Here is a 27761-nt window from a genome sequence, read left to right on the forward strand (position 1 = left end):
CCTCATAACCACCACCACTAACCTCATAAACACCACACCCAACCCCATAACCACCACACCTAACCTCATAACCACCACCACTAACCCCATAACCACCATACCTAACCCCATAACCACCACCACTAACCTCATAACCACCACCACTAACCCCATAACCACCACACCTAACCCCATAACCACCACCACTAACCCCATAACCACCACACCTAACCCCATAACAACCGCCACCACTAACCCCATAACCACCACACCTAACCTCATAACCACCACCACTAACCCCATAACCACCATACCTAACCCCATAACCACCACACCTAACCTCATAACCACCACCACTAACCCCATAACCACCACACCTAACCCCATAACAACCGCCACCACTAACCTCATAACCACCACCACTAACCCCATAACCACCACACCTAACCCCATAACAACCGCCACCACTAACCTCATAACCACCACCACTAACCTCATAACCACCACCACTAACCCCATAACCGCCACTAACCCCATAACCACCACACCTAACCCCATAACAACCGCCACCACTAACCCCATAACCACCACACCTAACCCCATAACAACCACCACCACTAACCTCATAACCACCACCACTAACCCCATAACCGCCACTAACCCCATAACCGCCACCACCACTCAGCCCATAACCACAACCACCAGCATCATCATCATGCATCCCTAATCCTATACTCACTACCACCACCACTGACTGATGTGATCTTCCTCGTCTGGTGTGCAAGAGGCTCCATCCTGACCCAGACGCCTGCTGCTGCTCTACATTTCGTGTCTCTCTCTCCGTGCTCGCGTGGATTTTTCTCTGGGTCCTCTCCGGGTTTTCCCTCCACATTTAGAAGAATGCGTTTAGAGTATTTGGCTTCTATCAATTCCACATGATGATAAGCCACTTCGTTGAGCTATCATTTGTGACCAGGTCGCTTCTGAAAAAGAAGATAATAACTCAGTGGGCTTTACCTGGTAAAATTAAAACGTTTAGTTTTGTTATTATTTTGTGTGTGATTTGTTTTCCTTTCCTCCGATACTTTGTTGATGTAACGTTCTGACCTGCCCCAACTGGACATCTGTGAAAGAGAGCTTTGATGCTCATCGGATTCGTCCAGTATACATCCATATTCTGATTCTGAACCCCACAAACACCGACATCATCAACACTTCATGTGGCCTCAAAGTGCACCTAGCATGGCACAAGTGCCGTGGTGACGTCACCGCCACTCAGTGGTGAATGTCGGTTGTCGTTGTAGTGGTGGTGGTTATGGGGTTAGTGGTGGTTATGGGATTAGGGGTGAATGACGAAATGTGGAGGGAAAAACCGGAGGACCCGGAGAAAAATCCATTCCACCACGGGGAGAACACGCAAACTCCAAATCTACAGCAGGGGTGAGGCTCAGGATTGAACCCACGACCTCCTGTATACCATGCGAGGTAGTTAACATCTCGCCACCGTGGCGCCCCAATAAGCATAACCACCACCACCAGCATCATTCCACCCCTTACCCCAGCACCACAACCATCATCGGTAACTTCCCCTGCACCGCCACTTACCACGTCTTATCCAGCGCAGCCGAGCGTCAGAGTTATCTCGATTGGCCGACACGCGCGCGATTGTGTCCACGTGCCGCAAACACGAGAGGGTCCTCTCAGAGGATCCTCGCAAGCCGCAGAGTAGACCGCGCTAACACCATCGTGGTAACTTTTGTATATTTATTCTACTTTGGATTTAAACCGATCAGCGTCCCGTCCGCGTTTGACTAGCATATGAAGCGTGCTTTCTCCCAGAGCCACACCGCGATACGATGGCTCCGTAGCTTTATCCCGTCCGTAGTTTTACACAGCACGTACGACACGCGGAGTGGCACCATCCTCCTCCCTCCGCGGGTCATTAGCACCCCCATGGTACCGTGTGGTCCCAGTGGAGTCGAGGTGGGCGCTGGGGGGTCGCCGTACCCGACACCCCCACGGCACTGTGCGTCTACGGTCGGCCAAAGCCTCGCGCCTGTGACGACGCCGCCACCTTCGTCTAGAAACACACCGCGTGTGCGATTTCTTGCAGCCTTCGGCGGCGTCCCACGCGTACCCACAAGGCTCGTCGCGCTCGAGACGAGTTGTTATCTTCAGCCGGTGGACCTGAGATATTGAACCCACGACCTCGGAGGCGATGGGCTCAATGCCACAAATATCAGTAGCATCCCACCGAGAGATGCGCAGCATCAGGGCCTTGAACCCCGGACCTCGGAGGTGTCAGCCGATAGCGCCTCGTTAAAAGGCAGCGGCCCCAAGAGAGGTCCGCGACCCCCCAGGGCACGCGGTGGCGGCGAGGCGCCACGTGGCCTCGCCGTGGAGGCAGCGCGCGGGCGCGAGAGGGCCGATGTATGTACTATGTTGAACTTATTTCGCACCGTACGTAGCCAACCATGCTAATCGAAGGTGCGAGGGAGGTCAATTAAACTAAAAAACAATAAGCAGTAATGAGTTTTCAATCTAGATGATCTAAAAGTGCATAGCTCCAGTGGCTTGCTAATATCGGAAGGGCGTTCCAGACGGCCGCTGGAAGCGCATCTGAAAGTGCCATGCGAGTGAGTGATGGGAGGCGTGCGCTCGACACCGCGTCGGCTCCGGGCGAGAGGTCTCGGGGTCCCGGGCTGAGGCAGGGCTCCGTGCGGCCCCCAGACTCCGTGCGGCCCCCAGACTCCGTGCGGCCCCCAGACTCCGTGCGGCCCCCAGACTCCGTGCGGCCCCCAGACTCCGCTCCGCTGCTACCAGACGCGCAGAGCCTCCCCGCCCACAGCGCCCCTCAGGCCCGCGTCGCCCGGTTCATCTGTCTAAACGTAGCTGCTTCAGTCTCACCAGAAGCTGCGGGATAATGTTAAGAGCCTCCACTTAATTAATGCAGTTGCTGTATTTATCCTTTACAGTAATCAGCCAATATGTGCTTACAGCTATCATGTAAAAAGCACCGTCCCGTGCCACGGGTACTGCATGTCTAAACTCTGGAGGTCTGGTGGCACGGAGTCTGATTGCCGTGCTGGCAGGTGGCCCATGTGGTCGGATCGATGCATTTAAATACCTTGGCCTTTGGAATTGATGAGGAGCTACATTTTGAGCCTCATATTGAGCAGATTAATCTGAGGGCGAGGCAGAATCTGGGCTTTTAGTGCGGGACACAAGTTGGCCTTGCGTCGTGCAGCGGGCAGGCATCGTCTATTCAAGGCGGCGGTACTCCCCAGTATTTGACGATTCTGAGATATTCTATCAATGCGCCTCAGTTAGGGCCTTGCATGGTCTCGATGTTAATGTGTAGCCTTACCTCCGTTATTTAAGGTGCCAGGAACCTGCGCAATCTGCGAAGCACCTTGATGAGCTCACGCAATGAAATCTCGGCAGATCAAAGAAAAATACCTCTATCCTTTTTATACACAAGATATTGAAAAATAAGAATAGGTTTTACCCTTTCTGCAAATAAAATTGGCGTTAAGATGTTCAAACTCCAAATAGATACCTTTTGCAAGGACGTGTGGTTAATGCGGACTTTGTGTTTGAACATCTTAACGACTATTTTATTGCCATTAAGGGTAAAACCGATTCTTATTTTTCATACTTTGGTACTGGCAAAAAGGCCCCATAGATACACAAGATATTCTTTGATCAAACATTTTATCTGAAGGGAAAATTGACCTTACGTACTCACTCAGATCGATGGCGTTTAAGCGACTGATTTTAAATTCCAAACATTTTCCTCACGACGTTCAGTTGGTGCTCGCACGGTGTTTGCAATTAAATACGAACAGCAGCCTGGCAGGGCACTGGAACAGAGTCATCGAAAGTATGAGGACCGGTGATGAGATTTTAAGTAATTTTAATTTTTATTCTTTTTAATAGGATATGTTGTTTGTCTCTTAACTGTGATTCTTAAATACCTTATTGTTATATTCTTTGGGTCTTTCGGTAAAGCCGCGTAGATAGGTTCAAAGAAAATAACAAAAAATAAAAACTACGTTTCGATCGCCACACAAGCGTTCGTCATCAGGAAGAACGCTTGTGTTGCAATCGAAACGTCGTAGTTTTTTTGTTATTTTCTTTGAACCTATCTACATGACTTTACCGAAAGACCCAAAGAATATGAATTCCTGCAGTCACGAAAGCTTTAAGTCAAGATTTAACGTTGTTAGTTTTAATGTTAGGTTGGTAATACTTCGTCTGTGCTCTCCACTTGCCTGGGTGGCAAGTGGGGTAGGTGTTGCCCAATCCTGGCCAACTGGCTCAACGACTGAACAGACGAGCTCACTAATCAGACGAACAAACTAATCAGACTCACTAACCAGACGAATTAATCAGACTAACTCACTCATCCCGGCTTCTCGTGCACGATGCTCTCAGCTCAGTCATCGGTAACTGCACAAACCACTAGGCAGAGAGATTCGTATTTTACTACATTTGGCAAATTCTCCCTGTCGAGCTCAATAATTCTGGCGATTGGCATGCAATAATAATAAAAAAATAATTCAGTTCCAGATTTGTAATAAGTCAGGAATGAAAAGGCCCAACTCGTGTGCTTTAAGAACCCTATTTGAAGTGACTTGAAAATAAGTGCTGTATTGCTTCTGTATTTACCATTTGGCACCATCCTCTAGCACTGGGTGATGCACTGCTAGCTCATGAGTTATAAATCACATGACATGTTGAGAGCACAATTTGAATAGAATTTGTAAATGAGGACGTGTACGTATTTTATTTATCCGAGAGGGAAGCGTGGCCCAAGTTGACCCCACGATCACGATTTGAAGTCGCAAACTTCCGCTTGTGACTCGCGCACTCGAACAGCTGCCCCGCTCGAGCAGCGGAGACTCACAGCCAGCGGCGTGGAGGGCACGCACCCTGGCGCCAGGCATGCGACGGGAGACAACCCTCTCTCCGCCTTCCCCCCCCCCCACACCTAGCCGGGATCCTCCAGCTCGTGGGCCCTGGCAGTGTTGCCCCGAATTCGATAGCCGTGCCACTGCCCAACTCAAATTGGGTACTCTTGAGAATGAAGCTGCGACGATTACGAGCGGCGTTCCTTGCGCTGACACCGAGAGAGATTTCTCTTTTCGTCTCGCGCCTCCTCGACTCTGGTGGAACAAAATTAGGATTAAACTTGAGCCGATAAAATCCACACATCCTGCTGGATGTCCGTGGCACTCAGAACTCGGGAGAGAGGGGTAATGTGTGCGGATTAGAGCAGTGGTTCTCAACCGGGGGTACGCACACCCTTGGGGGTACGCGCGCCCTTGGGGGTACGCGAGGTGATTTATAAATTTGTGAAATTATATCATACGTGAGTCATCGGTGAATAATCACGTATGAATATGGTAACCTGGAACGACATAACAGACCTTTGTAAACTCATTGACCGTAAACAATGTGGGTTACAAGCGTAACCAGCGAGCACAAATTATGTCACGCACGCAGAGCGTCCGTTGAATTAGATGTTGTATTCACTTGTAGTTACTCGCAAGTTAAGATATCTCACAAAATGGACAATTGTATAAAATATTGATGTTCTTTATTCATACATTTATTTCTCAGAACCATGTTGGGTCAGGTAAGGGGGTAGAGTAGCTAAAAAAAGGTTGTGAACCACTGGGTTAGAGAAGAGGGATTGGAGGCGTCGCTGCCGAGTAGAAGAACATCGCTCTGTGGGCGAGGAAAGGGGTTGAGGGGGTAGGAAAGACAATCAAACGTGGCGCTCACCGCATCCAGCCATCTTTAATGAAACCCGCGGTGTTTGGGAGGCACGGGCTGCTGTAGTTGTGGTCACGATGTCGAAAGTTAAGGACGGCCGGCGCTGCTGTTCTCGATTCATTAAGCGCCGATTGCACCCTCGAGGCTGCGCGCACGCCACGAGGAGAGGCGCGGCTCACGCAGCGCTCGCAACGCAGCGCGACGCCACGTGAGGTCTTACACTTCTTTTTCAGCGTATTGATATTATATTGGTTTTTCCCCCTTTTAATCAAACGTTATTATTCGTCCGTTGGCAGAACCGAATGAAACGTGGGTGGCACAGGGGGAAGGAGAACGATGACGGCTGGCGCCGTGTGGTCATGATTGAGAGCTCGCGGTAATTAGTGGAGCACATTTTTCTCAATCCATGAAAGGGATTACATTTTTTGATGCTTGGCTGCAAGCAGTCTGCATTCTGTTATCTCCATGCCGCAGTGCCCTGCAGTGATGTGTTCTCTAATTACTTTGGGATGTTCTGGAAGACTCGGATAAGGTGGACCGGGGGCCGAACAGACAGGGTGCCTGCCTGCAGAGCCACTTTGCCAGTTTTATCCCTGCCGCAGTCACCGGGTGAACCCTGGGGGGACAGGCCAGGGCACGACACAGCGGAATATCGGTGTCAAATCACCAATGATGACGTTTCCTTCCGAAACTCCTCGACAGTGAGCTGTGCACAACTCTGTGACAGGGAAGGGCTACTGATAACAATGCTAAGCTTCCTCCGATAGGTATCTTAGCAAAATAACGAGGTGGGGGGGGGCAGCACTGGCGCTAGTGGCGGGGGGCTGCACCCCCGCATGGTGAATCGAGGTGACGATGGCCCCCCCAAAAAAACAGCTCTGCTGCCCCTCCACCCAGTTGGAGCCACGCCTGATTTGGGGGGGGTGGTCTACTTTTAATGTCAATACAACCAAACAATTGAATTGCAACGCACCCTGGGATAGTCAGTTGGCGTTTCTTAATTAGTAACACCTTTCTTTCCATCGTCTTATTATGCCCAGAACCTTGTGACCGCGTATGTCTGTGTGCCTACGCACAGTCATTTCCATATCCACGCCTTTAGGAATGTGGAATTTCCACGACGGAATGCGGCGCTGCCATGAGAGATGAAAGCTGATCGATGTGCTTTGGAGTGAGCGACACGGTGGAGAGATGTGAACTACCTCGCCGAGTATACAGGTCCTGCGTTCGCCCCCAACCCTGACATCTGTATATTTGGAGTTTGCATATCTCTCTCTCCCCGTGGTCGCCTTGATTTTTCTGTGGGTCCTCCGGTTTTTGCCTCCAAGTTTAGAATCAACAACCACGTGTTTAGAATATTTGGTTGCTATAAATTTCCACGTGTTAATAAGCCACTTCGTTGGGCTATTATTTGTGGCCAGACCGCTTCTGAAAAAGAGCTATATAGTTCAGTGGGCCTTACCTGGTAAAATAAAAAATGTTTATAGTTTTTAGTGTTATAGAGTGGGGAAATCGTTTGACTACGTTGCAATTATTGCACGCGTGTGTGCGTGTGTGAGCGCATCACGTGTGTGTGGCGCCCAATGTTTTTCTGCGCCTCCAGTCCGTTTCTGACCCGCGAGTAACACGTTCAGAAGAGCAACTGCGGCGTGCTCGAGTTCTTCTCCAATCGTCCTTTAAACAGCGGGAGCAGATGGCAAGACAGGGGCAGCCAGTGATAGAGACGGACAGAGAGAGGGGCACATTGAGGGAGCGGCCCTGCAGTTGCCGGATAGCCTCCGTCTGCCCGACGACGCTGACGGTTCAAGCGGACACAAGACGTTCCTTCTGATAATTTGGCAAGACCCTTGGTTTTAGCTTTTGCCGAATTGTGGACATTTTATTTTTGACAAAGGGTAAGAATCAGTTGAGCAAGTTGGAATCTGCAAATCGTGATGAAACCGATCAACACAGAACAATTATTGTTGTTGTTCTTCTGTGTCGATCAATTAACGCGGGAACTGTGTGTACAAAAAAAGCTCTCTGCTTCACGCGTTGTGCAAAACCACCAATTCCTGAAGAACTGCATTGTGGTCATCTTTGTTTGTGGTGATCCGATTCGTGTTGATGCTCATCTTGCCTCTCGTTTTGAAATCAAACTTGTGATTTTACCCAGAACACCCTTTTCAATGTGACCATGTTTCCTGCCATCTCAATGCGATCTTCATGATAAAGCCCTCCTGCCACCACTACTCTATTTGTCTTACTCTCAAAGTCGGCAGTATCGCCGGCCTCGCTGTAAATCGTACAAGTCACAGTGAACGTTGCCTCCTTCACACCGTGTGCCTCTGTCCCACAGGTACCTACTTGGAGACCTTATCCAGACACGTTGGCTTTGTTAGGTAAGCGTACGCACACACACACACACCACACACACTGCTTACTACTCTAGTCAAGAACATGTTGGTAGCACGCGCTGTGAACGAGCACCGCCTATCAAAGTGAACCTTGCACACGCACAGCGGACGCGTGGCCCGGCTGCTCCGTTCCGTCGTCCGTCATCTCACGCTCGACGCTTGTGTCACGACCACAGCCTCCCTGCCACCAACAGATACGTAGGCGGAGGAGGAACTCTTCGATGGAGGCGTGAGGAAAATCCGCCCCGGGGCGCCTCCGATGGGGATGGGCTTGCTCCACGCCATTGCTCGCTGGAGGAGGGAAACGCAGCTAGTTTTGACAGAGCATTCATCCCAACATTCTGCACAGTTTAAACTTGCCCTTAACAAAAACGCACACACTCATGCACGCACAACAGGCGCCATTCGCCAGGAAGTGGCGGTGCCATGGGTCGGCTGACTGAGATGATGCACCGCCTGTGGCCCCTGCTGTGCTAATTATCTGCGTTTTAGCCGCTCGGCGCTCCGCTCGTTGTTGTGAGCGTCTTTTCTCCGCCCTCCGTTGTTGCTGCCCAGTAGCAGCGGCCTTCACGAGCCTCCTCCACAAAGACAAAGAACCCCCGTGTAGCCTTAACAGACTGTAGGGGCAAGTGCTGTTAGCGAGCTCCTATGAAGACCGGCACGGCACACGAGGGGATGGGTGGCTAGCACCACGCCCGACCGCCTTTGTCTCCCCAGTGGCGATGTTTACACACCGCACGAGGTACTTGTTTGAGGCTGAGTCGACCTAGGGGATGCCCAGGACCGGTTCAGATAATCGTCACCGGTGTTGGCCGTGAGCGGGAATCGAACTCGGGTCATCAGGTTCGTAGCGCAGCGTAGCGCTAACCACTACACCACCGCTCCCCACACACGCACGCCAACACACACACGCACACCAACACACACACGCACACCAACACACACACGCACACCAACACACACACGCACACCAACACACACCAACACACACACGCACACCAACACACACACCAACACGCACACGCACACCAACACGCACACCAACACACACACGCACACCAACACACACACGCACACCAACACACACACGCACACCAACACACACACGCACACCAACACACACCAACACACACCAACACGCACACCAACACGCACACCAACACGCACACCAACACGCACACCAACACGCACACCAACACGCACACCAACACGCACACCAACACGCACACCAACACGCACACGCACACCAACACGCACACCAACACGCACACCAACACGCACACCAACACACGCACACCAACACACGCACACCAACACACGCACACGCACACCAACACACACACACCAACACACACACACCAACACACACACACCAACACACACACACCAACACACACACACCAACACACACACGCCCAGCACTGCGGACACCAAGCTCGGCCTCCCTGCCGGCAACGCGCCGCGTGGCCTCGTGGGCCGCGAGTCCCGGCGCGGCTCCGGCGCAGAGAGCTTGAAGGTCGTCGCGGTCGTCCTTCTTCTCTGCGCTGCTGCTGCAGGGTGCACGAGGCAGACTGGCCCAGCGCCCTGCGCCTCTTCGCGCCCGAGTTCGGGGTGTTCGCCGTCGGCTTCGTGGCCTGGTTCCTGTGCTGGAAGCTGACGTGTCAGCCGCACGCCCGGAGCCCCTGCGCGCAGTCGCCGGGCGCCGGCAGTGACGAGTTGGACGAGGTGGGTGGCAGCGTGTGTTGTTGGCGCAGCACGAGGGAGACAAAGGCGGCTGCGCGTGGTGCTGGCCACCCACACCCTCGTGTGCCGTGCCGGCCTTCATAGGTGCTACTCGCTAACAGCACTTGCCCCTACAGCCTGTGTTATGGTTATACGGGGGATCTTTGTCTTTTTGTTGGCACAATCAGTCGACCCGTGGCACCTGGGTCAGCCCCTTGACCTCCTGCCACGTGGCCTCAACGTGCACCGAGCCTGGCACAGGCGCCGTGTTGTTGTTGTGGGGAGCGGTGGTGTAGTGGTTAGCGCTACGCAGCGCAATGAACTCGGCGAGCCGAGTTCCATTCCCGCTCACGGCCAACATCGGTGACGATTATCTGAACCGGTCCTGGGCCTCCCCTAGGTCGACTCGGCCTCAAACGAGTTCCCGTTGCGGTGTGTAAACATCGCCACTGGAGAGATAAAGGCGGCCACCTACCCCCTCGTGTGGCGTGCCCGCGGCTCGCCGGCCCCGCTGCTGGGCCCAGTCTGGGTTGTCGCTCTCCCCCCTGCCCTGACCCCGCACTCCCCACCCACCGTCGACAACTCTACATCATCGTCGTTGTTGTCGTCGTTGTTGTTGTTTTACAGTGTTCCTGAGACCCTCGATGCAATGCAGTCATTGTTGTGAAATCGAGGCTGTGTCTTTCAAGGAACACCTGCGCCGCCTTGAAACACTGCCAAGCGCAGTGCCCCGTGGGATATTAGTCCAGGGTGGCTTGCGCGAGGTCACAGGCACTCTGGTGGTCTGGCTGCGTGGTGCCCAGAACCCGCGTGACCAGGCAGCCCTTGTCAGGCCACGCACGGGTTAAATGCGCAGCGTTGGCTCCAGCAGAGGTGGGCTATTGTGGCACCAGAGGACTTGGAGCTGAGTGGACTTGCCGACAGCTGGTGCGAGTGGTATCGAGATCGGTCTCCGTGGAGGAGGCTCGCGAAATGGGCTGCTAGGGCGCCTGCCAGCAGCCGTCTTCCAGTAACGGCGGCGAGGCGTCGGAGGAGCAATGCTGGAACACAGCGCTGGGAAGTCGTCGGACGGTGAATCTGCAAGTTAGCATTGCCCATGATCAATGGGCACTTGGATGAGCCCCATAACTTGCCAGCGAGATCTGCCACTCCGATCTCGCCCAGCAGTGGCAACGAGCAGCCAGACCCACTCGGGGGTCGTGCGTCTGTGCGTGTGTCAGTGAATTCAAACTTGTGCCTGTGTGTGCGCGCGTGCGTTTTTGTTCAAATGTGTGTTCATCTGTTGGTGTGTACTGTGTGCGTGGCCCTGTGTACGGAGTGTGTGAACGTGTGTCCACGTTTAGTCGTGTAAGTGTGCTGCGCTACGAACCCGGCGACCCGACTTCGATTCTCGCTCAGGGCTAACACTAGTCACGATTATTTCAACCGGTCCTGGGCCTCCTCTAGGTGGACTCAGCCACAAAAGAGTACCAGGTGTATGTATGTTTAACTTCTTTCGCACCGTATGTAGCCAATCATGCTAATCGGAGGTGCGGGTTATCCAGGCAGTATGAAAACATTGCCACGAGGGAGACAAAGGCGGCCGGGCGTGGTGCTGGCCACCCTACCTCCTCGTGTGCTGTCCTGGCCTTAATAAGGTTACACGGGGGGATTTTTGTCTTGTGAACTTGTGAACACATCCCCCACGCGTGCGTGCGTGCGAACGTGCGCTCGTGCCGGACGCGTCAGGAGGCCGAGGCTGCGGATCTGGACGAGGACGACGCGGAGGGAGGAGACGAGGCGGACGATGAGTACGAGGAGGAGGGCAGCGTGGCGGAGGGGGGGGCGGCCTCCGATGCGGAGGGCCCCGACGGCCTGGCGGAGGAGCCCGGCCGGCGGGAGATCTTCCTCGCCCGGGTGGCCGCCTTCGCCTCGCGCCTCAAGGAGCTCATCGGCAAAATCATCACCACGGCCGGCAAAGTGGTGGCCACGGTGATGCTCGGCCTCGCAGGTACCGCGCCCGCGGAGCTGCTCTCGTTGGTGTGAGCGTGACGGAAGTGGCGCGTGTGTGGGTCCGGGTTGGATTCTATTCTTGCACGTGGCAAGCTGTTCAGGAGCTCATGTCGAGACCTGCCGGCCTGGACGAGAGGGCTTCCGCGGTTGAAAGGAGCGCAGACAACACTGGTTTACTTATGAGGTCCACAGTTTGGGTGGCATGGCTACGTATGTATCATTATGGGTTTACTACATGCGTTTGCATGGCCATAATCGCACTCCTGTGGCTTGTATTTAATTTTACTTTTTTTGTTGTTGCAAAAACTCAGCCCTAAATTTGAACTAAACGAAGAATTCCACTGACAATACATCTCTTCTGCATTAATCCTGAGATGTCACGAGAGATAGTGAGCCATAACGGTCCGCTATAAGCAAGCCGTGCGGCCCGGTTGGCGCTGTTTTGTCGTCGTGACTTCGTCGTGACGTCGTCGTGACGTCATTGAAACATTGACGTGACGTCGTCGTTGTGACGTCGTCATTGTGACGTCGTGTCATCATCGTGACGCTTGTCGAGACATTGTCATGACGTCGTCTCGTCGCCGTGACTGTGATGTGACGTCGCCGTGTGGTCGCGTTGCCACGCAGGCGTGATCGTGCCGTCGCTCACATCGCTCGCCTACTTCGTGCTCTTCATGGCGCTCTGCTCCTGGTGGGCGTGCGGCCGCTCCATGCCGGAGCTCGCCTTCGGCTGCGTGTGCGTCGCCACGGCGCTCTTCAGCGCCGGCCACCTCCTCGGCCTCTACATCTACCAGATGCCAGCGCTGCAAGAGCTGGTGCCACCCGGCGACCTGAACGCACGGTACGCACCCCCAACCCCCACCGCCCCCCCCCCCCTAGATCTGGACCGTACTAACTGAACGTGAGCGCAAGGTGGGTGGCGGACGTGAGCATTGACAAATAAATGTACTTATTTTTTTTGCCTATAAGGCAATGTTACAGAGGCCTTTAGTATGCATATTCACCTACCTTTTACACAGAGTGTGACCGACGGACACTTATGAATTACTGCACTCAACCCTGGTCCCCTCCGGATTGATGCAGTCCGGTTCAAATGTTGACTCCCACCACGGCGTTCTGGGATGTTCCGCTCCATTTCCACACCTGCCGACCGTGTACTTGCCCTTCTCTCTCCGTCTCTAATTCCTGCCCATCTGTCTCTGACTCTCGCTCCCTATACACGCGTGTCTGCATGCACAGCCCTGATGGATGGAGGCCTCCCCACGCCGTACTGGTCATTGGGGCTATTTGACCATGCTTCACCATGCTGGCCATAGCTGGTCGTTGAAGGTGGGGAGCATAGATGTCGGTGCATGGTACAGTTCAACAATGCATTTTGTGGCACTGCCCTCCACTGACAACGTAAATCCACAGCCTGTAACTGCTGCATTAGGTAAGGTCGAGGCGCCTATGCCGGCACTATCCCGGCTCAAACCGTGCTTGGCTGCTGAGGTCTATCGGGCACATTTGTATTGACATGGTCACCGACTCGGCAAACTGCAACTTGAGTCTCAACTTCAATCGATTGAGTTGCGCGCGGTGCAAGTTGGTTCGACTCCAGCCCCGAGTGACCGGGAGCGCTGGCGTGTTGCCGTGTGGGTCCAGTCCCCCCTTGCCCGCTGCCCTCCCGAGGACTGCGCGTGTTTGTCCTGAGTTGCCGATATAAAAGTTCACCAGTTGCGGGTCATTGTAAACAAACAATCTCTTTCAGACGACGGCACCCTTGCGAATGGCGATGCCACCGCGATGTCTGTGTTGTCCACTTCGCAGCAGATGGCCAGTTGTAGCGGGAATCAAACCGTCAACGTCTGTGCACCCTGGCTCGGGGCAAGCAAGTTGACAGCTATCGCACTGAGCCACAAACTGTGGTTGTCAGTTTGTAGGGCGCCCTGGTAGCAAGATGTTAGCTCCCTTGCCGGGTATACAGGAGGTCGTGGGTTCGCACCCCGTCCCTGACGCCTGATGTATATTTGGAGTTTGCGTGTCTCTCTCCCCGTGGTTGCGTAGATTTTTCTCCGGGTCCTCAGGTTTTTTTCCCTCCACATTTATAATCAACATCCGTTTAGCGTATTTGGCTGATATAAATTTACACGTGATAAGCCACTTTGTTGGGCTGTCATTTGTGGTCAGGTCCCTACTGACAAAGAGCTGTATAGTTCAGTGGGCTTTGCCTGGTAAAATACATAAAAAAATATTGAATAGTTTTAGTTTAGTATTTACGAACAGAGAGGTCATGTTCCCTACAGTGAGGCTCATGGTCCTTCAGGCTCCGTTATACGTCAGGTTCACAAACACGTCGGTAGAAGAGCAGGTATTTCTCTCATCACGTTATCAAGAAATGTGCGAAAGTGGCCCCTTGTCTCCAGCTCCCATCCCTGGCAGCTTCTCTGCTCCTGGGCAGATAATGCGCTCCCTACAAAGTAGTGACACCTGTGGTAATATAGTGCAGGCAGCTGTGGCAGTGTGTATGCCATTGTGTTGCTGCCCGTCGCTGGAATCGGTCATCCATATCTCACCCGCTTTAATTAAAAAATAAAACCGCACGGCCGTGCTGTCAGATTATTTTTGCATCTTAAAAAAATATATTTCTAAACGTAACTTAACATTATTGAGCAAAGCGATGTCGCAAGTTTCACACTGACGTTGGCGTGTTGCCAGAAGACTCCGCACTAAAGTGATAGTTTTGGCCGTTCCGCCTGTGCTGTATGTTCCCTATGTCATCATTGTGAGTCGTACAGTCCGTGTCTTCCCACTCGATGCACACACACCTCCGATTAGCACTGTTGGCTACGAACGGTGCGGGAGAAGTTCAACATACATATAGTGCGTATGAATGGGTTGACTGGTTCGTGTGTCAGTGGTGCACTGAGCCAGTTCGTGTGGAGTGAGCAGTTCAACCCCAACCGCCGCCACTCGGTCGTCTCTGGACTACTGTGGATAATGACCAACAATGCGCTGCCGGCTGTAGCGCGCCAGTAGCACACCCTGCGGTGACGTCACCATTCACAAGTAGCGCACCCTGTGATGACGTCACCATTCACAAGCGTTGCTTCGTTTTTTTTGCTCGCCAGTGTCGAAAACCCAAATGCCACATGTATAAACTGTCCTCTTAATGCGCTTAAACGGTGCCTGAGAGAGATCACGTGCCCCAGCGATGTTTTCCTGCAAAAAGAGATTCACGTGATGACAGATGCAACGATACGCCCCATTGATAATTCTGTGAATTGACAAAGTTTGAGATCGCGATTTCATTAACAAATGGATTATGTTTGTCCTTGTGGTGCGTGTACAATGTATGATTTGATGAATCCGTCGATGCGCAGTGGTATAAACACGTGCGAATAGGACCGCGTGGATTCGCCCATGCGTCATTCGGTGCGCACGTTGCGAGTGAAGTAACCGATGAGTATCGACGAAATCGATTGATCGGAACATCCGCAGTGAATATTGTCAGCAAATGCTTGCTAACTAACCACTGCTTTCGGCGAAGGGATCTGAAGCTAAGTCCGTGGGCTCAGCACCATCCAAAAGCCAGAACTATAAAACCAGTACGAGGCCCGCGATAGTCCGTGAAGCGTACCACTCAACCTTTCGCGGCCGTCAGACATTCACAGAGGCATTAGGTCCTTGTAGGCTTTCCAGAAGGCTTCTTTATTAATCGCGCACTAACGCAGCTTTAACGCAATTCCTGGATATGAACTTTGGCGTATTCCCGGGCGACGCTGTGGCTTGGATTCTCACGGTCTGCGAACGGCGCAAATCCCCGGCTGGGGTTCACTCCTCAGGCCATCGCCAATGAGTTCATGGGCAGTCGCGAGCGGTCGCCACCGTAGTAGCGATGCGGAATGTTCACATCTCGTTGAGGTTCCCACCGATGGTAGTGAAGAACTACGATTGCTCATTAGAGCAGGGAGACTGAAAACAAAGGCTGAGTCTCTTTGGGCTCACCTTGCCTGCTTAAACAGAAGGAACTGTGACATGCTGTTATGGCGGTAGGTTTACTCGGCATCTAGCGATGCATCGATTCACTGATTATAACCCACTCGTGCTCATCATCGATGCTTCAAATTATTACTTTTAATTAGTTACTATTCATGGGAATTCTACGCAGATTTCAGCTGTTTGGCAGTCGGGACGCAACTGTACAAACGAGGCAGAAAACACGCGAAGCGTCACAAACATGGTGGTAAACCCAGAGAGAGAATCTTGAATATCACATTGTAACCATTCATGCGATCGCCGGCGAGCCCGAGCGCCGCCTGACGCCCGCGACTCACGGGGAGCGGCGACAGCGACGAGCGCATCGACGGCTGCGCCATGAGCCTCGCTCGCACCGCCCGCCCAGAGAGAGCGGCGGCGGTGAACCAGCTGCTGCTGCTGCTGCGAGTAAGCGGAGTCGGTGGTGACGCGGCGAGCGGGTCGCCGTGCGAGCGTTTACGGCAGGCGCCCTCACTCCCAGATGTGCGGAGGAAGAGGAGGGGGGGAGGGAGCGAGGGGTGACCGAGGGGGGGAGCGAGGGAGGGGGGGAGCGAGGGAGGGGGGGAGCGAGGGAGGGGGGGGCGAGGGAGGGGGGGAGCGAGGGAGGGGGGGGGTGAGGGAGGGGGGGAGGGGGAGCGAGGGAGGGCGGGAGCGAGGGTTGGACTGGAGGGGAGCGGGGGAGCGAGGAGTGACCGAGGGGGGGGCGAGGGAGGGGGGCGGGAGCGAGGGTTGGACTGGAGGGGAGCGAGGGGTGGAGCGAGGGAGCGAGGTTTGACTCATTGCCCCCCCTGCCCGCGTGTCCCCCCCCGCGCTCTACAGCGTCTATCTCAGGGAGACTCGGATTGCTGCCGGAGGCCCCATTAATGCCGCGGAGCAGCCGCTCGCGGAATAAAGCAAAACCAGCTGCGCCCGACGTGCCGCAATAAAACCTTGGCGCAAACAAGAAGTTACAATTATTTATCGTGAAGATGTCACTGTGGACTTGCTGGGTGCCACCGTTACACTGGGCAGAGCAGGCGTGGCTGTGCTGCACGCGTCGTCGTGATTGTCGTCGTCGTTGTTATCGCTGTTATTATTGTTGTTGTCGTCGCCGCCACGGGTCGCAGTGCCCTTATAGGAGACGGCAAAGCTTCGGGGTCCGTAACACGAGTCGCACTCTCTGGGAAGTTAACGGGAGTGGTTTTGCTATGAGCAGAGATTGGCTCCTGCCAGAGGAATGTGGAATTTCCGCGACCGGCTGATGAATGTGCTCGTTGGCATCGTTGACTCGTAGCTTCAGGGTGACGCGTCGTCGACTTGGCTCTGCCGATGGACCGCTCCGGTGGAATTTCACCGTCCAGTCTGCCCAGCCTCCACCTGCCCCTCCCTTCTGTAATGCGAGCAAGGATTGAGGGGGGGCGGAGTCTGGGTCACGTGGGGAGAGGGAGGAGTCAGGGTCACGTGGGAGAGAATTTAGGGAGAGAACCGGAAGGGGAACGGGGAGTGGAGATGGAGTGAAACGGGAGGAGGCCACGCTGGGCAGTACGGAGAGAGTGGCGCAGTTGCCACGCGGTGGGAGACGTCGACACCGTCAGCCATCGGTGTCAGACGCAGAGAGCTAGCGGGCTGTGGGAGGCTAGCTGTGTACAGGGCAGCAGTGAAGCTGGAGAGCGGAGCAGTGGTGTGGCTGCAAGGCGGAGCAGCAGGGAGACTGCATATCGGAGCAGCAGAGTGGCTGTGGAGTGATCGTCGGGAGAGACGCGGGCCTGAGCGAGGACGCCGTGGTAACGAGATTCTACGAACCCAATAAAGGACAACGTAGATCGACATATGAGAAAGAGTCCTTTATTACACTTCAATGTCTATCGGTCGCTACCAAGCACAAGAAGATCATTACAGTGGCTTCATGAAGGCATACGATACGGTCAAATCGTGCGATCACGTCAGATTTCGGAAGCTAAGCAGGCTTTTGGGCCTGGATAGTGAGTGGATGGGCAACGGCCACCCTGCGGCAGAGAGCAGTGCAGCAAAATCACCGATGAGACTTGCACGGTCCCACGTCGATGCTCCCTGCTTTCACCAATATGCACTGACCAGCGAGTTGAAGTATGGTCAAATAACCCCCACGACCCGCACAACTTGGGGGAGTCCCTCGTCCAGCGGTGGATTGACAAAGGACTGTGCACGTGCGTGCGTGTGTACGCACAACAAAGACCCCCGTACAGCCTTAACAGACTGCTGTTATAATTGGTTTTTTACCCTTCTATCTGGCAACAAAACTGACACTTTTTTTACAAGGAGTCATGTTTGCATAGACCACAATACCTGCAGTCATAAAGCAAACAAAAAACGTAACTCTGATAATGTATGCACTGTCCTTGAAGTTGATTGGTCCACACCAGATTACGCCTTTTGGCGTCATCTGGTCCAACACCATGTGAGACTAGGCTCTAAGGAAATCTGTCTCGGGTGTGGACCAATCAACTTCAAGGACAGTGCATACATTATCAGAGTTATGTTTTTTGTTTGCATTATGACTGCAGGTATTGTGGTCTATGCAAACATGACTCCTTGTTAAAAAAAGGTGTCAGTTTTGTTGCCAGATAAAAGGGTAAAAAACCAATTATCATATTTTTTACTGGCAAATGAGGTTCCAATGGTGTAGACTGCTGTTAGCGAGTAGCAGCACCTGTGTAGACCAGAACGACACACGAGGGGGTGGGTGGCCAGCACCACACACAGCTGGCCTTCTCTCCTCAGTGGCGACGATTTTGCACACCGCTCCAGGTACTCATTTGAGGAGCTGCACGCACAGCCACGTACAACCACACCTTGAACTTGAGCCTTCTCTCCTCGTGGCCCGGCTTGGATCACCGTGGGTGTCGTGCTGATGTCCCCTCTACCACCGGAAGGGGACACAGACCCTCGCCTCTCTGCCCACTCGGCTGTCCGGCTACTTCGCCGCCCCATCACAGTTCACCGGTTTTTCTAAATTGCATACTCTTTCTACGGCAATTTACAGAAATCGCCAAGATGTAGTTGTATTAACGAAACAAAAAACGAAATTTTTATTTCACCAGGTAAGGCCCACTGAGCTACGTAGCTCTTTTTCAGAAGTGACCTGGCCACAAATGATAGCTCAACGAAGTGGCTCATCATCATGTGGAAATTTACATCAGACAAATACTCTAAATGCATATTTCTAAATGTGGAGAGAAAAGCCGGAGGACCTGGAGAAAATGACACGCACGCACGGGAAGAGAGAGAGACACGCAAACTTCAAATATACAGCAGGCGTCAGGGTCGGGATTGAACCCATGTCCTGCTACATACCAGGCGATGTAGTTAACATCTCATCATCGTGGCGCCAAACACATGTGTACACCCACACGAAAACCACATGCAAGCCACACCCACGCATGCACAGATGCGTGCGTGCTCATGCACACTCACACGAGACGCAAGGAAAGTGCCTAATTTACCATAAATAATTGGCTGCTGCTGCTGCATTGGCAGTGGTGCACGAACGCAAACAGTTTAAAAACTCCATAAAAACTCAACGCATCCGTCTGTCGCACTGCCTGAGATGGAAGAGTATATCGTGGGCGACGTTTTGGGCAATGACCCCTCCTTTATGGCCCGTACATTCATGTAGTCGCTATGAAGAAGGCCTGCTTGCTGAAACGCGAATTTGTCATCGGTTGCCATTGCCGCACATCGTCCAGTGGGCCTTCCTGGCCTACTCTGCCCGGCGTGGTTTGCCTTCAATCCGGCACCGGTTTCTGACTTGTCCAAGTCTGCGCCACCGCCGCGTGGCTGTTTGTGGTGCTTCTGTCAAGCGCTCCGACGCGGCCGGGATTTTGCGTCCCGCGCTTTTTTACGAGATGCGTGAAGAGGATACTTTTTCTTACGTCGTGCATTCCAACACGAAAAGCAAGCCCGTAGAGAGAGACGTCCTGGGAAGGGAGGCAGGGTAAGAGGAAAGTGGTGGAATTCTCTGGGTTAATGTAGATGTGCGTTTCGGTCGGTGATAGGTGATTTTACCGCCTGATGAAATATTCCGCCGTTTGCCAAAAAATGGATGTCAAGGCTGCAGCCCAGGACTTGATAACAGATTCCACATTGCTGCCTGCGGCGGCCAACCATTGCGTGCCGTCGCGGGCATTCGCCACACGACCGCACGCAGTAAACACAGCGAAGGATGTTCACCGCTGGAATCGTGGCGTCGCATCACAAGGCTGCGTTTTTTCGCAAGCGAAGCTGCGCGGAGTTCCGTGGTGTCGCATGGAGTGACAGTGTTCAGTTTAGTGGTGAGAGGGCCGTGTGGACAGCCTCGGCAACCCACGCAGGCTCGTAGTCCAGAAGCTTCGAGTTGTGTTGAGGGCAAGTGGATGGAGCGAATGATTTGAGTTCATCGTACGTCTGTCCATGGGAGATGAGAAAGAAACCAACAAGAGTGGATTGTCAGGTTCTGCACCCAGACTGGGTCGTACAGCTAACATCCCGCATGCCCAATCTACTGCTGGATGAGGGCCTTCTCACACCTTGTGGGCGATGTGGGCAATGTTTGATCATATTTCTCTACGCTGGTCATCGAGGGTTGACGAACGTGGGGCGGGGGTACAGAATTGGAATCGATTCCGCTGCACTGCCATGCTCCCGGGTCGCCGGGTTCGCAGCGCAGCGCACGAGCCGCTGCGCTGCCGCTCTTCGCGAGCGTGCACACACACACAAGAATGCACGCTCGCGTCTGTGTGCGTGTGTGTGTGCGGTTACCTATGGAGGAGGCTCGTGATGGATGCTACTGGGCAGTTGGAGGCAGTCGCCCTCCAACAACAACTGCAAGTTGGCACAGTAGGGGGTACAGCTGGTGCATCTGCTAGTTATCTCAGTCAGCCAACCCATAACACCTGGATCTGTTCCGTGACCTCCTGTCAGTGAGCCTTCGACATTTTACGTGGCCTAAAAGTGCACCTGGCCTGGCACAGGCACAGTGGTGACGTCACTGTCACTTAGTGGCGAATGGCGGATATTGGTATTGGTTACCTGTGGGGAGTGGAAGTGCAGCGGTTACGCGCTGCGCTCCAAACCCGGCAAACCTGAGTTTGATTGGCGCTGACAGCCAACAACGGTGACAATGATCTGAATCGGCTTTGGGCCTCTCCTAGATCCACTCAACCTCCGATGAGTACCTGGTTTGGTGTGTAAACATCGCCACTGGGGAGACAAAGGCGGCCGGGCGTGGTGTTGGCCACCCACCCCCTCGTGTGCTGTGCCGGCTTTCATTGGTGCTCGCGAACAGCACTTGCTTTTAAATAGTCTGTTGAGGCTGTATGGGAAATCTCTGTATCTTTGTGGTTACCTGTCACCAGGTGTAATGAGGAGTGGGCTGCTGCGGTCACGCTGCACGGACGTTTTAAAGACATTCACATGCGTGACGGTGATGAGGCCCTGTCCAGGATGGCGACACGTGGCTCCCCGCAGCCACACACCCACCCCCGTGTCCATCACCGCTCACCCACAGCCATCTCACTTCTCACCCCGTGTCCATAACCGCTCACCCACAGCCATCTCACTTCTCACCCCGTGTCCATAACCGCTCACCCACAGCCATCTCACTACTCACCCCGTGTCCATCACCGCTCACCCACAGCCATCTCACTTCTCGCCCCCGTGTCCATCACCACTCACCCACAGCCATCTCACTTCTCACCCCGTGTCCATCACCACTCACCCACAGCCATCTCACTACTCACCCCGTGTCCATCACCACTCACCCACATCCATCTCACTACTCACCCCGTGTCCATCACCACTCACCCACAGCCATCTCACTACTCACCCCGTGTCCATCACCGCTCACCCACAGCCATCTCACTTCTCACCCCCGTGTCCATCACCGCTCACCCACAGCCATCTTATTACTCACCCCGTGTCCATCACCACTCACCCACAGCCATCTCACTACTCACCACCGTTTCCTGGTCATCAGGGGCTTGGGCAGCTCATAGTGCCCGTGCCATCATCCGAAACTAGTCTCACATGTCTATTCCTGTCTGAGTTAGCACCGGCGTTTGTTACGCTGTGCAAATATTTTCTCAGCAATTGAATCACGAGTGTCCCATCGTCACGAACGCTCCCCTATAGAAGACAAAATATCGCAGGACCATTGAATGAAAGGTTGCCTATTATTTTCACTTGTTTGTCAGTGGCTGTGTATGGGATTTAGCCATTATTTGTAATTAATGTATGGCGTTATGAGATGCTATTAGTATAAATTACGTGATATGAACGTTTCTAAAAAATCGCTCTATAGCTCAGTAGGCCTTACCTGGGAAAATTTAAAAATGAGGTGATAGTTCATTATTATTACTATATTTTAGGGCAGTAATATTCATGAATGTGTTGAGTTGTTACTATTTGTGCCTGGGAGTCATTGCCAACCCAGTATCATAGACATTTATTTCAAACAGGAATTGGGATAAATTCAAGGACTTCCGCTGAGAAGAAAAATTTTGACTTATAATCTCCAGCAGATCAAAGACTGCAAAATGAGAATTGGAGTCAACCCAGCCCATCACCATTCTTCCGAGGTTGATAAAATCCTATTCTTGCGCACGATGGCAGCAAAGTGTTTGAGAGCTAGATGCCAATGTCTGCTGCTCGCCACGCCGAGAGGGCATCAGGAGAGAGAGTCGGTTCCGTCTTGCTGTTCCTCTTCCGCTGAAGCGGCGCAGACGACGGTGGGTGACTGTGCGGTGCATAGTTAGGGTGGCATGGCCACGGTCGCACGACTGTGGCTCGTCTTTCGTTTTCCATTCGTGAAGGAGATTTGTGCGTCGGCCTGTTGGTGATGTTCTGATGCAGTTGAAGGGAAGCACCGGTGTCTTCGAGGAGGAGGACGAGGAGCGGGAGGAGGAATGTCAAAGCCAGGGGGTGCGATGTTTGGGTCCCGCCGTCGATAAAATAAGTCCACCTTTGTGGGGAGTGAACAGTCGTTGTCTCTAAGGAGGGGTTGGCCCCCCACCATAGGAATGTGGAATTGTCACCATTGGCTCAGGGACGCCGGTGGTGATGAGCACCACCCGGTGCTCGTCTGAGCAGGGAGACGCTTTGGGCCAGAACTGCACAAATAACAAAACACTCAACACATTCATAAAGATCGGCATCTCTCGGTGAAGATTCACATCTCTCAGTGAAATGGCCACAGACCTGGGCCGGGCGATGTTGCCCCGCGTTTAGGACTGGAGACATCGGTACGTCTTAGCCGTTGGACGGGACACAACGCGCAGATCGGAGTCGTCGGGCCGTTCCGTCCGCACGAGTCGATGAGCGTCAGGAGGCTCTCGTCTGGTGAAAAAAAAGGGCGCCAATTTGCAGCGTGGAATGTCATCGACAAAAAGGGAAAACCACCCGACGCATCTTCACAAAATTCCCGCCAGAGTTCAATAAAAGGCAAGCTCCCAGTGCTCCTTATATGGTGAATTCTCAACGAGCCAGCCACCCCTTGTAAATATATGCCAGTGGCGGTGGCGTCTGGACGTTCCCTCTGGACATCTCGTAAACGAGAGCCGTCTCTTTATGTCGTTCCAGCTTAGAACATCACGGACTGCGCCGCGCTCCGTGCGCAGGTGTGAGTGAGTCCGGGGTCGTCGTGTGTCCGCGTTAAGCCGACGCCAGAAAAACAGAAATGCACTTCTCTCTGCCATCGCGCCCCCACGGAGCTGTTCACGGGCAATTCATCTTCTGGTGGTTGGCAGCCAGACAGCGGCCCGAGTCTTCAAAGGCGCTGCCGTCGAGGATGGCCGTGCACGAGCACGGGGGCCTCCGCTTGGCTCGTTCCTCTTGTTTGTGCTCCGCTCCAAGTCGCCTCGCCCCCCACTGCTCTGTGCGAGCGTGAGTCAATAGTAGTGTGCGTGCGCGCGTGTGCAAGCGTGCGTTCGTGCTTGTGAGCGTGCGCACGTGTGCAAGCGTGCGTTCGTGCTTGTGAGCGTGCGCACGTGTGCAAGCGTGCGTTCGCGCTTGTGAGCGTGCGTTCGCGTGTGCAAGCGTGCGTTCGTGCTTGTGAGCGTGCGTTCGCGTGTGCAAGCGTGCGTTCGTGCTTGTGAGCGTGCGTTCGCGTGTTCGTGCGTTGGGAGGCATGAGCGCGATTGTCCGTGCGCTGCGCGACACACCCATCGAGGCGCGTTCCGTTGGAGGCCGTGTCTCAACGTTGGTGGCACCATAACTCACCTTAGGCTTTTCGTCGGGCCTCAAATGAGTACCTGGTGTGGTGTGTAAACATCAACACTAATGTGGCCAGGCGTGATGTCCACACCACGCCATCATGTGCATTGTTGGTTGTAATAGGTGGTCGCTAACAGAAACTGCCCCAACAGTCTCTATAATGCTATTGGGGGGACCTTGTCGTTTGTTTTCAGGTAGTAGTGAAATTTGGATGTGTGCACCGTGACCCCTTCACAGTCACCTGGGTTCGACTCCCAGCTCTCCTCACCAGGGGCAAGTGGTATTGTATATGTAAATGTCCTTAGATTACCCTCAGTTAACTTGGCATTAAATTAAGCCTTAGTTTGGTGTGTTAACATCAACCAGCCAGGCACGGCACTGGTCCAACCTCCACCTCATCTGCTGTGCTGGCCTTAATAGATGTTGGGCACCGCAGTGGCGAGATGTTAACTACCTCGCCTGGTATACAGGAGGTCGTGAGTTTATCTCGACCCTGACACCTGCTGTATATTTGGAGTTTGCAGTGTCTCTCTCCCCGTGGTTGCGTGGATATTTCTTCGGGTCCTCCGGTTTTTACCTCCACATTTAGAAAGATGCGTTTTGAGGGTTTTGTTGCTCTACAGTTCGGCGTGATGATGAGCCGCTTTGTTGAGCTGTCACTTGTGATGGCCAGGTCCCTTCTGAGAAAGAGCTACACAGCTCAGTGAGCCTTAACTGGTAAAATAGATTTTTTTTTGCCTCCTAAAAGCACTCGGCTCTCACCGTTTAGATTCTTCCCACTTTGTGTGTTTGTGTGTGTGTTTGTGTGTTTGTGTGTGTGTTTGTGTGTGTGTTTGTGTTTGTGTGTGTTTGTGTGTTTGTGTGTGTGTGTTTGTGTGTGTGTGTGTGTTTGTGTGTGTGTGTGTTTGTGTGTGTGTGTGTGTTTGTGTGTGTGTGTGTTTGTGTGTGTGTGTTTATGTTTGTGTGTTTGTGTGTGTGGATCTGTGCCGCAGTGGACTCGGGAGGAAACCGCTCTCGCGACCAATATTATCCATAATAGACTTGTTTGGGTTAGATCGCGTAAATATCAATGTGTCGTTAAACCCGCCACCACCCGACACCCACAAACCGTCCTCTCATTGCACTCGAGCTGGGTTTGATTCCTGGCAACGAACAACTCCGCTGCCAATTCTGTAACGCAGTCGTCCTTGTAACCGACTGAGTGATCGGTTGAAATAACACAAATCCTTCACAAGCAGGGACCAGAGGTGACTGCGGGGACTATGATGAAGTGCAACAACAGAAGGGAAATGTAAACTTAGATGGCACTTGAGAAACACTCAAATTACACATGTGGTGAATTGTAATTGGAAATAATTACTTGGAAAAACATCGCTTAGTTTTTTGTTTTTGTTTTAGGAAGGTCCTGCACGTAATGTTGAGACAATTTCCCTCTCAGTATTTTCGTCTCGTGTGGGAGGGAAGTGAATCGCCCCGAGGAGATGCGAGTACACAGCGGACCGCATCGTTTAACTTTAAAGTATCACGAAGGGCTGCGCTGTCTCGTTCGCCCACACATCGCTGCTTTAAAGCAATAGCCAAGTCCTGACTGTCCGTCATAGACTCGATGTGCAACTCTAGACACTGACTGTTTCGTCTCAGCCACCGCACCGTTAGTCAACCACCACACTGCAGGTCACAACAGCACAAGGACAAAGATCCCCTGTGTAGCCTTAACAGACTGTTGGGACAAATGCTGTTCGCGAGCGCCTATGAAGGCCGGGATGGCGCACGAGGGGGTGGGTGGCCAACCACCACGCCCGGCCGCCTTTGTCTCCCCAGCAGCGATGTTTACACACCGCAGCAGGTACTCACTTGTGGTTGAGTCGACCTAGGGGAGGCTCAGGACCGTTTCAGATAATCGTCGCTGGTGTTGGCCGTGAGCGGGAATGGAACTCGGGTCGCTGGGTTTGTAGCTCGGCGCGCCAACCGCCATATCACGACAACTCACTCGCTGCACTGCAGCTCACCTCTCATCTCGTTCTGCTTTCCCCCTCGTGCCACTCCACTTGGGAAATTCCCTCCTCCCATTGTCCCTCCACACCCCCCAGCTCCTCTTAATAACTATGCCGGACCCAAGAAACAGATTACCTCTTAACCATTGCACCTTCAATGGTGCTCTTTGCTGCTGGCTGCTTCGTGTGCAATGGGGCCTTTGTCCCTGGACTCAGAACCCGTCGCTCAAAGCGATCCGCTCGTTCCCGTCGGGAGTCCTGAAGCGGCGCCGCGGAGCTTCGGCAGCCCTCCGCAGGGCCGCACCGGGGGCCGCTGCTGCTCGCGATGCCGCTTGTCACCTCGCGATACCGCTTGCCACCTCGGGCCTCGAAGCGAGCGCCGGTGGCGGCGTGTCAAACATCGCACCGGGGAGACGAAGGAGGCCCGGCCATCCGCCGCCTCGTGCGTCGTGCCGACCTTACCAGGCGTTCGCTGACAACGCTCGTCCCGACGGTTCGTCGAGCCGCGTGTTTGCGTTTGCCGTGCGTTTGCGTGCCCCCCCCGCCGCCGCCAGGCTGTTTGGCGTGACGGCCGTGATCCGCACGGACTGCTCGGCGCCGTGGCAGCTGGCGGTGCACGGCGACGTGGCGTGGCCCAGCCTCCTCAACCCGGGCCTCCTGCTGCTGCTCTACTTCACCGTGGCCACGCTCGTGCGCATGTGGCTCTACGAGCCGCTGCGCTCGCAGCAGGCACGTGCAAAGTCGCACGCACGCTCACGCGCACGCACGCTCACACACGCACCGTCACGCGCACGCAGTCGCACACGGTTACGGTCACGCATGCACATGCACAATCATGCACGCACATGCACAATAATGCACGCACATGCACAATCATGCACATGCACACACATGGTCACACGCAGCTTATGCGCACGCACGCAGTCCCACATGCACGTACATACGCAGTGTCGTAGGTACACAGTCACAGCCGCCATTTGCCACTAAGTGGCAGTGACGTCACCACAGTGCTTGTGCCAGGCTAGGTGCACCTTGAGGCCACAAAGAGTGTGGAAGACTCGCTGGCCGGAGGTCATGGGACAGACTTGGGTTTACTGACTGAGAAGGCTGGTAGATGCACCAACTGTGCTCCCCACTGTGCCAACACAGTCGCACACATACAGTAACACACGTGCACACGGTCACACACACAAGTGCTGTTAGCGAGCAGCACCTATGAAGGCGGCACTGTGGCACACGAGGGGGTGGGTGGCCAGCACCACGCCCAGCTGACGTTGTCTCCCGAATGGCGATGTTTACACAGCGCACCAGGTACTGTACTCGTTTGAGGTTGAGTCTACCTAGGGGAGGCCCAGGACCGGTTCAGTCGCTGTGACTGGTGTTGGCCGTGAGTGGTAATTGAACTCGGGTTACTGGGTTCATAGCGCAGCGCGCTAACTGCTACACCACCGCTCCCCACAGTCACACACAAGCGTGCATGTATACGTGCGTGTGCGCGCATGAGTGTGCACGTGCGTGTATGCACGTGCGTGTATGTGTGCGCTCACTTACGTGTGTGCCTGCTTGAGCGTGTGTGTGCGTTTGCTTGTGTGCGTGCTCGTTGCGTGCGTTTGTGTGTGTGTGTGCATGCTCATCTCTGCGTGCGTGCGTGTGCCTGCTCGTTGCATGTGTGTGC

At 53.8% G+C, this 27761-nt stretch overlaps 1 protein-coding gene across 1 annotated transcript in view; it reads left to right on the top strand.

Moving 5' to 3' along the window:
- The window catches only part of LOC133354855 (piezo-type mechanosensitive ion channel component 2-like), a 238104-nt gene that overhangs the window by 93851 nt on the left and 116492 nt on the right, over positions 1-27761 (top strand). The window contains exons 4-8 of the mRNA XM_061572007.1: positions 8099-8141; positions 9713-9881; positions 11607-11868; positions 12498-12711; positions 26641-26815. Coding sequence (XP_061427991.1) covers positions 8099-8141; positions 9713-9881; positions 11607-11868; positions 12498-12711; positions 26641-26815 — 863 coding nt within the window. The remainder of the gene's footprint in view (positions 1-8098; positions 8142-9712; positions 9882-11606; positions 11869-12497; positions 12712-26640; positions 26816-27761) is intronic.

The sequence above is a fragment of the Lethenteron reissneri genome, chromosome 49 (assembly GCF_015708825.2).
Source record: "Lethenteron reissneri isolate LAM-NWPU_2019-01 chromosome 49, ASM1570882v1, whole genome shotgun sequence".
Taxonomy (NCBI): Eukaryota; Metazoa; Chordata; class Hyperoartia; order Petromyzontiformes; family Petromyzontidae; genus Lethenteron; species Lethenteron reissneri.